The sequence below is a fragment of the Hemitrygon akajei genome, chromosome 11 (genome assembly GCF_048418815.1).
Source record: "Hemitrygon akajei chromosome 11, sHemAka1.3, whole genome shotgun sequence".
Classification (NCBI taxonomy): domain Eukaryota; kingdom Metazoa; phylum Chordata; class Chondrichthyes; order Myliobatiformes; family Dasyatidae; genus Hemitrygon; species Hemitrygon akajei.
The window spans coordinates 135,061,758-135,073,719 of NC_133134.1; the positions used below are offsets into that span (position 1 = coordinate 135,061,758).

At 40.0% G+C, this 11,962-nt stretch overlaps 1 protein-coding gene across 1 annotated transcript in view; it reads left to right on the plus strand.

Annotated features, from left to right (window-relative positions):
• The window catches only part of LOC140736033 (CCN family member 2-like), a 44,580-nt gene extending 41,866 nt beyond the window's left edge, over positions 1-2,714 (plus strand). Inside the window, exon 5 of the mRNA XM_073061725.1 lies at positions 2,397-2,714. Within this exon, the coding sequence (XP_072917826.1) occupies positions 2,397-2,450 (54 nt within the window). The 3' untranslated portion in view covers positions 2,451-2,714. The remainder of the gene's footprint in view (positions 1-2,396) is intronic.
• Positions 2,715-11,962: the final 9,248 nt, after the last annotated feature.

Consider the following 11,962-nt stretch of genomic DNA (forward strand, 5'->3'; position numbering starts at 1 on the left):
ACCAAAAAATGTGATTTGTATTATGGTCCAATTTTAACTCATATGCTACAAGTGTTTAGAGCAGCAGAAAAATTCCTATAATTTAAAAGCGTATGTTGCAAATCTTCTCCATTATGGAACAATAATCATCTTCTATCTGGGGGGAACCATTCACTAACTGAACTTGGGAGGATAAAGGTATTATTACTCTTCAAGATATTAAAGGGCAAGTACTATCCTTAGCTTTCAAGAACTGGTATCTTGATATAATGTTGATAAACACTCTTTTTTCTTCTACTTTAGAGTAAGATCAACTTGTAAAGCCTACAGATTTCCCTGGGGGTCAGATTTAAAGGACCATCCCATTTTAAGTTGGATACAGAGTGTTCCAAGACAGATAGTGTCATATATCTATGATAAATTAAACTCCCAGAATTATATGCCCACATCAGGAATGAAAGCCTGGGAAAGGGACATATCTGAATTGGGACAAGACTTAGACTGGGATGTGATTTGGGATAATGCTGCTGGTACTTCAAAAAACCCAAATCATCGGTATATACACCTGAAATTTTTTCACAGAGCATATCTAACACCGAGAATTAGACATCAAATGGGACTGGTTCCTGACCCATTTTGCTCATTTTGCCCCCACGGAACCGTTGGCTCTTTTATACATGTTGTATGGGAATGTCCAGGGGATTTTGGTTTGTGGAGGAAGGTTATCAGTACTCTTACAGAACTAATGGGGGTACAATTACCAATAGACCCCACTGTACATCTTCTAACTGATGACTCCCACTGTTCCCTTATGGAAAAAACACGCAAAGTCTGGCTGGTGGGCCTGACTGCAGCTAAGAAGATTGTAGTCCAGCGTTGGAAACCTCCTCATGATATTTCAAGTACTCACTGGCTTCAGAGCTTTTTGGACATTTCTTACCTGGAATTATCATCAGCAAGAGTAAATGATGCACAACCAAACACAATCTTAATGTGGACAAATTTGATATCTAACTTAAAAGATCTTCTGTTAAAATAGGAATGCTCTGTCTGTGTATGCACTACTATTCTGTTGGTTGGTGGAGGGGAGAGGGATGGGGGGAGAGAGGGGTGGAGGGGGGAAGGGTGGAGAGGGGGTTGTGGATGAGGACGGGGTGGAGGGGGGTGGCGATGAGGGTTGGGGGTGGCTGGGTTAAACAGTCAAAATGTAATCGGCAACTGCTTGTATTGAATGTAATTTGTTGGTGTTGCATTAAAAATTACTGATAAAAGAATCCTGTAGATAGTAGAGAAAGCATTGTCATGGGTCAGGGTTTTCAAACTTTATGTAGGGTATGGGAAGATTTAACTAATATAGATGGTTGACCAGTGAATTTTAAAATTAACATGGTATGAAATTAAGTGATAATGGTAAGGTTAGAGCATTAAAATATGAAGAAGGTTCTGAGAACTTACAATGGTAACATTAGCACAATAGTCAAGGATAGTGAATTAATTTACAATCTGTGGATTGAAACTCATGTAAGAGAAATAAGAGACATTATTATAATGGTTAAATCCTGAGGCCTGGGCTAATGAGTCAGAGTGTGAGTTTGAACTCCACCAGGAGAGCTAAGAAACTTAAACATTGCATAATCAATCATTGTACAATTCATTGAGGAAGGAAAAATGCCAAATTATCTGGCCTGGCCATCTGTTATTCCAGTAATGTAGTTGTTTCTTAACCATTAGCAAACCACACACAAAGTTGATTAAGGATGTGCAATTAATGTTGTGGAAAAGTTCTCTACATATTATTCAGGCAGGATAACTGCACTTAACTCCCAAAAGGGGAGTTAATAAGAAAGGTAATGGAATAGGACCATGGAATAAGAGATTGCTCACACAACTACAAAAAAAAACTGATACCTTCTTGTTGAAGATTGTATAAACTTGGAGTAGGAAATATTTTACATGTTGCTGTGTGCCTCTGAGAAAATTTGTCTCTTGACTTCTGGAAGGATTTTCTATCCCCCTTTCTTCCCATTATAAATTATATAAATGTGTGTAACATGCAAAGTTTATCTGCTGTGAGGCGTTCAGTCTGTCTTGATAAACAAGGGTTCTAATGGAAGGAAACTGAGCTGAAATGCTCATACGTGGAGCAACCAGGGCTTGTTTCCATACATTCAGCACTCAAACCACAACCTTGTCCTCACTGAGATCACTGGTTTGCTTAGATCTCAACCATAACTATACACATGTTCAATAGACATTAGGGTCAAAGTGACTGTCAACTCCTTAGGCTCATGATCCTTCTAGGCTGCTCCTATTGGTCTCTGCCATACTTCAGAATTGTTGCATTAGGGACATTGCTCAAACTTCCTACTCAAGAATTAAAAAGTGGTGACTTCATCTACTTTTCCTTCTGCCCACAGGAGCAACCAGAGTTCTCAGGGTTTTCCCAAGTGCAGGGAAGACCCAGAAGCTGAACTCCATGTTATGGAGAGCTCACTGGCAGTTTCCATTTGCCACCTGGCTGGAGTTCTGCAGGGCCTCTACAGATTTCCTGCACTATGAAACTTGTGTACCTTTTTTTGAAGGCAGTGACCTTTACCAAACTTATCCAGTCCCTCAGGGTTCTCCGGAAAAGAGAATCTTCCACCGTTGCAGACTCTATTTACGCAGTGACAAATCTACCCTGCAGCTTCATTCCTTAAAATTGATTGCAATGAATTGCTAAGGGCCAACAGTTGTGAGGGAGCTGCAAGCTAAAACCTAATGTTGACATTAAACGTAATGAGACTGTTCTGTGAGCCTGCCAACTCAAATTCTTGCTTTTTAAGCAAATTTCATAAACACTATTAGTGTGACTCATAATATTTTAATGATAGGCAGCGATTTTTCAGCCCTTATTTCTTGATACAACTGGTCGAGGTACAACAAGAAATGTCTTGCCTCCATATGCAGTCAGTGATCATTTTACTTTATATTAAACTTTTCAAAATAAATCAAAGGATGTGGCTGAAAAAGAGACCAACCTTGATGATATCGTAAGACATCAAAGCTAGGTACCTGCAAAGGTGGCCGAGGTACCTACCCCCAACTGTCCTCATATGAACTATATGGCTGGAGAAGGCATTTATTAATGGCATTATTTTAAAAGCAGGATAGCATACAAAACTTTCAGGAAACTGTTGAACTGTGAAATAACTTTAGTACAAAATGAAAAGGTTGAAACTTGAAGGTAAGTGAGCCAATAATATGAAAGAGGGTTCCAAAAGAATTTTCAGATGAATAAAGAGTTGAAAAGAGGTGAGAGTAGAAATTGGACTGCTGGAAAATTACGCTGGAAAGATAGTAATGGGGGGAAAGAAATGGAAAGTGAACTTAGTAAGTATTTTGCATCATTCTTCACTATGGAATACACCAGCACCATGCCAGAAATTCTAGTGTCAGGGCGAAGAAGATAAGATAGACACTTTATTGTTCCCAAAGGAAACTGCCATGTCACAGTAGCAATGCAAGTGCACAGGTATACAAACTTACAAATATTAGAAGCGAAGTAAGAAAGAATAAAACACAAATACCTCAAACAGTCTAACAGGAGGGGTTAATAGAGCCTAATGGCTGAGGGTAAGAATGACCTCATATAGCACTCTTTGGAGCAGTGCAGTTGTCTTAGTCTGTTACTAAAAGTGCTCCTCTATTCAGCCGAGGCGGCGTGCAGAGGGTCAGAAAAATTGTCCAGAATTGCCATAATTTTCTGTAGAGTCTTCTGTTCTACCACAGCCTCCACTGTGTCCAGTTTGACTCCTATAACAGAGCATACTCCAAAGGATATCAATCTCCTCAGGAAGTAGAGGTGACTCTGGCGCTTCTTGTACACAGCCTCTGTGATGGTGCTCCACTCAAGTCTGTCATCCAGGTGCACCCCCAGGTACTTGTAGGTCCTCACCACATCCATGTCCTCACCGTCAATAATAACAGGGAACAGTGCAGGCTTAGTCTTCGTAAAGTCCATCACCATCTTCTTTGTCTTACTAATGTTCAGCTACAGATGATTCAGCTTGCACCTCCACCAGGGCCCTGTATTCATCTTTTTGTCCTATTGCTGAGTCATCAGAAAATTTCTGCAGATGGCATGACTCAGTGTTGAATCTAAAATCCCAGATAAACAGGGTAAGCAGTTAAGGAGCCAATACAGTCCCCTGTGGGGTCTTAGTGCTTCTTATAGCCATGTTTGACATGCAGTGAGTGTAGCTGCTGTTACTAGGGAGAAGGTGCTTGGGAAGATGAAAGGTCTGAAGGTAGATAAGTACCTGGTCCAGATGGACTACATCCCAGGGTTTTGAAAGAGGTAGCTGAAGAGATTGTGGAGGCACTAGTAGTATCTTTCAAGAATCACTAGATTTTGGAATGGTTCCAAATTTCGGCAAAATTGCAAATGTCACTCCATTCTTTAACAAGGGAGAGAGGGAAAAGAAAGCAAATTATAAGCCAATTAGCCTGACTTTAGTGGTTGGGAAAATGTTGGAGTTCTTTATTAAGGATGAGGAGTCCAGGTACTTGGAAGCACATGGAGAAATCTTGCCTGATAAATCTTTTAGAATCTTTTGAGGAAATAACATGCAAGATAGACAAAGGAGAATATATGGATATTGGACACTTGGATTTTCAGAAGGCCTTTGATAAGGTGCCACACATGAGTCTGCTGAACAAGATAAGAGCTCATGGTATTACAGGAAAAACACTAGCATGGATAGAAGATTGGCTCACTGGTAGGGGCATAGAGTAGGAATAAATGGCATATTTTCTGATTGGCTGCTGTTAACTTGTGGTGTTCTGCATGAGCAGGTGTTGAGTTGTTTTACAGGTGTAGGTGTTGGGCCAGGTTCTTTTCACCTTATGAGTTAAAGATTTTGATGATGGAATTGATAGCTTTGTGCCCAAGTTTGTGGATGATACAAAGATAGCTGGAGGAACAAGTAGTGTTATGGAAGAAAGGAGTCTGCAGAAGAACTTAAACAGATTAGGAAAATAGGAAAAGAAGTGGCAGATGGAATAAATTGTAGTGAAGTCATGTACTTTGGTAGAAGGAATAAAGGCAAAGATTATTTTCTGATGGGAAGAAAACTTGGTGGAGCAATCGGTCTTGGGAATCCCATGCAGGATTCCCTAAAGGTTAACTTTCAGGTTAAGTCAGTGGTAAGAAAGGCAAATGCAATGTCAGCGTTCACTTTGAAAGGACTAGAATATAAGAGCTAGGATGTAATGCTGAGGCTTTATATGCATTGATCAAACTGCTCTTGGAGTATCGTGAGCAGTTTTGAGACCCTTTTCTGAGAAAAAATGTCCTGGCGTTGGATGGACTCTAGATGATGTTCATGTAAATTATTCGAGGAATGAAAGGGTTAACATATGAGAAGTGTTTGATGGCTCTGATATGTACTTGCTGAAGTTTAGAAGAATGAGGGGGATCTTACTGAAACCTATTGAATTTTGAAAGACCTAGATAGAGTGGATTTGAAGAGAATGTTGCCGGTAGTGGGGGTGTCTAGGACCAAAGGATACAGCCTCAGAATAGAGGGATGTCCCTTTTTAACAGAGATGAGGTGGAATGTCTTTAACTAAAGGGTGGTGAATCTTTGGAATTCCTTGCTACAGACGGTTGTAGAGGCCAACTCACCGAGTATATTTAAAGCAGATGTTGGTAGTTTCTTTATTAGTACAGGCATCAAAGATTACAGGGAGAATGGAGTTGAGAGGGGACATAAATCAGCCTTGGTGGAATGGCAGAACAGACTCAATGGGTCAAATGGTCTAATTCTGCTCCTAATTCTTTTGGTCTTATGGTATAATTTTCAGAACTCATACTGACAAATCATCATTATAAATAAATACAAATAAAGTTTGCCCACTCATTTATTCACATAATGTCATGGATTCTATAACTTATATGATAAATAATACATTACTATAATATAATAAGAATAATGGTAAGACTTTCATTACTCATTGCTTCTGCAGAGTAAATCAGCAACTCATTATCTGTGTGTGTGTAAGATGTAGAAATCATGGAGTTGCTGTTAAATTTCTACAACTTCAGGCTGGAATTTGCCCTGCAACCTTACTCTTAGAGTGGTTTGGTACAAATGTTGGTTAAGGAGATATGCATCTGCTTGTCCTTTATACACTGCTCTCAGATTCCTTGAAGAGGTTGATTCTTCACTCCCTATCTTCTGAAAGTTCCAGATGAAAAAAAATCATAGATCTTCTGCGGTCAAGTATAAATCGAATGAGAGACATTACTTAGAAAACTTTATGAGGCTGCCCTTTAAAGTTATGTATTTGCTTGAAGTATGTGTTCATGAACGATGTTGATAATTTATCTCAAAGAGTTTGAAAACAGAAAGAAGTAATGCGTTTATTGCATGAAGCTTTAAAGATCCCATCTCAACATTACATTTGCTTTTGGCCCCAATTTCAGTTAACATTTCTGTAAGGTAAGTATGTTAGGAGTTATGGATAAAGAGCAATTAAATGACTTTAGGTATCATGACCAATAATCTAATTGAATGACAAAATAACCCATTTCTATTCCTCTCCACCCATGCACATGTTATTATATTAGTCTGAATCACTTGCATTGGGAAGGATATTGGTTTGGATTTTAAATTATTCTTCTAAAAATCTTATCAAGCCAAAGCAAAGTATAATTCTAGTTTGGATTCAAAATGTTCCTTTCTTCAAGGTTTGCTCTCACAGCCAGTACCACACCAGGTCACTCATAATCGGTGCAGGAACCCTTAAGAGAATTTGATTTCTTTTTCCACTTCTAGCTCCTTATAATTTCCTCTGATTTATATACAATTACTTAGCAATTTATTCCTGATACTGAGTATGTGTCTGAAGTGCTATGTAGCCAACCTAGGATACAGAGCATTGTTCTTCAACAAAGCCTAAAATGCCACCTCTGAAATCCTTAGGAGCTAGTCCATTCTAATGTTCCATCATTCTCCACTATTTGCCAGCTTACATTAAATTCCTACATAAATTCCAGCATTAGTTTCAGCAATAATGCTTAGCAGGATAACTTTAATTGATACATGTCACTCATGATTCCATTTAATTGATAAGTTTGGTATTGGCTAGATATAGCTGGTTCTTCAGTTGCAAAGATCAGGAGGGATGAAGAGCCCTCAGGAGTGAAAGCACAAACATTGGCGACTGTAGAGGCCAATTCTAGATCTGCAGACTCTGGAGCAGTAGGGTCACAGCCGGGACGCAGGCGCTTGTGTAGTAGAATCCTTCCTGTGTCTCCTCTTCTCTTCAGCAGTTGCTATCCAACTGACAAGTTTGCTTTCACTAGATATAGCAATTATAAAAAATCCTAAGAAGCTTAAGTTGAAATGTTCCTTAAAATACTGAAGAATAGAATTCTTTCATTAGAGTCATAGAGCCATAGAAAAGAAACAGGTATTTTGGCCCATCTAGTCTGTGCGGAACCATTTAGTTTGCCTGCTCCCATCGACCTGCACCGGGACCATAGCTCTCCATACCTCTACCATCCATATAGCATTGTAAACTTCTCCTAAATGTTGAAATCGAGCTTGCATGCACCACTTGTGCAGGAAGCTCGTTCCACACTTTTGTGTCCTTCTGAATAAAGAGGTTTCCCCTCATGTTCCCCACAAGCTTTTCACTTTTCGCCATTAACCCATGACCTCTGGTTGTGGTCCCACCCGACTTCAGTACAAAAAGCCTGCTTGCATCTACTCTATCTATACCCCTCATAATATTTTACCTCTAACAAATCTCAACTCAATCTTTTGTATTCCAAGGAATAAAATCATAACTTATTCGATCTTTCCTTATCACTCAGGTCCTCCAGATTTGGCAACATCCTTGTAAATTTTCTCTATACTCTTTCAACCTTACTTACATCATTCCTGTAAGTATGTGCCCAACACTGCACACAATACTCCAAGTTAGGCCTCACCAATGTCTTATACAACTTCAACATAACGTCCCATCTACTTTGATTTATGAAGGCCGGTGTGCCAAAAACTTTATTTATGACCCTATTTACCTGTGACACCACCTTCAATGAATCATAGAAATGTATTTCCAGATCCCTTTGTTCTAATACACTCCTCAGGCTGTGAACGCCTACCCTGGTTGATCCTACAGAAATTCAATACCTCATACCTGTCTGCATTAAATTCCATCTGCCATTTTTCCAGCTGGTTGAAATGCTGCTGCAGGCCATGATAGCCTTCCTCGCTGTCCACTACATATCTAATCATGGTATTATCCACAAACTTGCTGATCCAGTTAACCAAGTTATCATCCAGACCCAGCCGCAATCCCCGCAGCACTCCACTAGTCACAGGCCTCCAGTCAAAGAGCCAACCGTCTACTATCGCTCTCTGGCCTCCCACAAAGCCAGTGGCTAATCCAGTTTACAAGCTCATCTTGAATGCCGAGCAACTGACCCTTCTTGACCAACCTCCCATATGGGGATCTTGTCAAATGTCTTACTAAAGTCCATATAGACAATTCTAATTTTCTTTTCTGACCCAATGTTACTTTTCAAACATGCTTGGAACTTTTGAACTTCCGTCCTCAAATACTCATCATCCTCTAATTTATACAGAGATGGGTACCTTTATGTGACCCTTGAAGGCTGACATTGAAAAATAGATATCTGCTGCACGGAATGAAATGATATCATGTATGTCTTTCCTGTTAGATAGGCACATGGATGAAAGAAAAATGGAGGGAAGCATTAGATTGATCTCGGTGTAGATTAAAAAGTTGACACAACACCATGAGCAGAAGGACCTCTACTGTGGTGTCTTGTTCTATGTTCTAATCTTGGGTTAATCATATGAAGCAAATGACATGCCAATATTCAAAAGATAGGAAGCATAGTAACTCTTAAAAACAGGTATTTTCTCCACTATGCTAAAAATCAGATATAAAAACATAAGAAGTAGAAGTAGGCCACTTGACTTATCAAGGCTCCTCTGCCATTCAAAGTTTTGGAGGTTCATTTATTATCAATGTATACAACTCTGAGATTCTTCTTCTCCATTTAGCCATGAAACCAAGAAAAAAAAGAATGTCAACACGATTATCAAACTCCAACACTCCCCCTTACAGGAATGCAACAAGAACATCGGCCCCCAAATACCTCTCACCCCACACAAAAAAACGAACACAGACACGACAAGAACATTGACCCCCAAACCCCCTCTCCCTGCACAAAATGCAAAAAAAAAGAACATTGGCCTCCAAATATCCACCTCCCTGCACAAGAAACTAACAAAGAAATGCAACAAGAACATCGACACCCAGATTCCCCTCCCCCACACAAAACGGCATAAGAACACCGACCTCCCAATCCCTCCACCCCCCCCCCCCCCCCCGCCACCACTGCACAAAAAAAACAGAGAAAGTACGGGAGAAAACACAGAATATAAAAAAACTACAACACTAAAAGAAAAGTCCACAGTCCCTCGTCCAAATCCATGTCCATATACAAAACGCAGAAAACCTCGGTGACATCCTCCGGGCATAGCGACAGGGCACACAGGTTCCCCTTTCTGGCAGTGGAGCAATCCCAACAGCGATCAGGAGGCAGCAGCTGGCATTCCCCTTCCACATTTGCCTCAATATTGAATCTCCCTCGTCATCAAGGCATTGGCTAATCTTCAGTCTCAGTGGCATTTTCCTGCAGCCTTGATACCACTGAGTTTCTTATTGCCCAGAAATCTATCAGCTTCTGTTCTGAATATTTAATACCCTGTTTATCTCCTGAATTAAATAACATTTTCATACTTTTCAAAGTGAATATAGCCATTAATAAACATATGTTGAAAAGTAGTCCATAAGACTAATCCAGTGGTAAGGTTTATATAATGATAGGTCAACAAATCAAAACAAAAACATTTTAAATTTACTGATAGCTCTTTGGCCACATTTGTATGAATGGAGTCCAAGTTCCATGTCACGTAGGCCAGTTTCCTTAAAGGACCTTTAACCAGAAGAGAAAAGAACTCCGCTCCCATGTTTAATACAAGATTGACTGGAATATATTATCAGTAAAAATGTCGAACACAGCACATTAGCACACTATCTACAGAAGACAAGGATTTGAATCATTAGATTAAGGTGTGTGCTGAAAAGAATAGCAACATAAAATGCAGTAGGAATCAGGAGTCAACGTGCAATTCACCTGTAATGAAGATAATGTTATCATACAAATCCTTAGAACAAAGGTCAAATGCATTTTTAAAATCAATTTCTTATCTACAGAAGTTCCTATTGAATTAATAGATATGAGTACTATTATTCAAATAATTTTTATTTAACAATACCTTTTTACATAAATCTTATTTCCATATAAAGCACAATTTTGCTAGAGTTGTAATAAATTTTGGCATTAGTCAAATCTAGTATTACATGTTTGGTTAACTAGCATTATATCTTGTAGTTAACAGCACAAATCTGCTAGTAAAGACAATCTAATGACATTTTGGGCAGTGATACAAGATGTCAGCCTGAACTCGGATTAAAACATGAACATTTAGTACCATCTTTAACAAGAATGATTTTTATAAGGTTTTCTATTTTGAGCAACTTTACTGTATTTAAGTTTGGAAGCATGATTATTAGAATTTTATGACTAATAATTCTATTCATGTTATGACTAATATTTTGTAGTGATGTAGTAATATTTTGTAGACAGCATCTATGGAAAAAAGTACAGTTATTATTTCAGGCTGAAACTCTTCGGCAGAACTGGAGAAAGAAAGCTGAGGAGTTGATCTAAAAGGTGAGGGGAGGGGAGAGAGAACCACCTGGTGATAGGTGAAAACAGGAGGGGGATGGATGAAGTAAAGAGCTGGGAAGTTGATTGGTAAGATGAGCTGAAAGAGGGAAAAGGGGATAGGAAATAGAGGGGTTGGGGTGGGTTGGGGGGCATTACCGAAAGTTTGAGAAATTGATGTTCATGCCATCAGGTTGGAGGCTATCCAAATGGAATATAAGGTGTTGTTCCTCCAACCTGAATGTGGCCTCACCTCAACAGTGGAGGAGGCCATAGTTGGACATATCAAAGTGAGAATAGGAAGTGGAATTAAAATGGGTGGCCAAAGGGAGATCCCGCTTGTTCTGGCAGAAGGAGTGTAGATACTCAGCAAAGCAGTCTCCCAATCTACGTTGGGTCTCACCAATGTACAGGAGGCCACACCAGGAGCACCAAACACAGTAAATGACCCTAACAGATTGACAGATGAAGTGTCGCCTCACCTGGAAGGACTGTTTAGGGCCCTGAATGGTAGTGAGGGAGGTGGTGTAGGGGCAGCTGTAGCACTTGTTCTGCTTTCAAGAGTAAGTGCCAGGAGGGAGATCAGTGGGGAGGGACGAATGGACAAGGGAGTCACGTAGGGAGCAATCCTTGTGGAAAACAGTAAGTTTTTACAAGTAACAGGGTGAGAAGCGACATAGTCCAGGTAGCTGTGAGGGTCCGTGGGTTTATAATAGACATCCGTGGATAAGCTGTCTCTGGAGATAGAGACGGTGAGATTGAGAAAGGGAATGGAGATGTCGGAAATAGACCAGGTGAATTGAGGGCAGGTCAATTCGTTGGAGGCAAAATGGATGAAATCAACAAATTCAACATGGGTGTAGGAAGAAGCACCAAAGCAGTTGTCGATGCAGTGTAGTAAAAGTGTGGGACGGTCATCAGTGCAGGTGGTTCCACATTGTCAACAAGCAGGTGCTGAGACTCATGCGATTGCCCATGGCTACCCCTTTTGTTTGAAGGAAGTGGGAGGAGCCAAAGGTAAATTATTGAGAGTGAGAACAAGTTCCACTAGTCAGAGGAGAGTGGTGGTGGAGGGGGACTGGTTAGGTCTGTGTCCAGAAGAAAACAGAGAGCTTTGAGGCCTTCCTGGTGGTGGGTGGTGGTGTATAGGGACTGGATATCCATAGT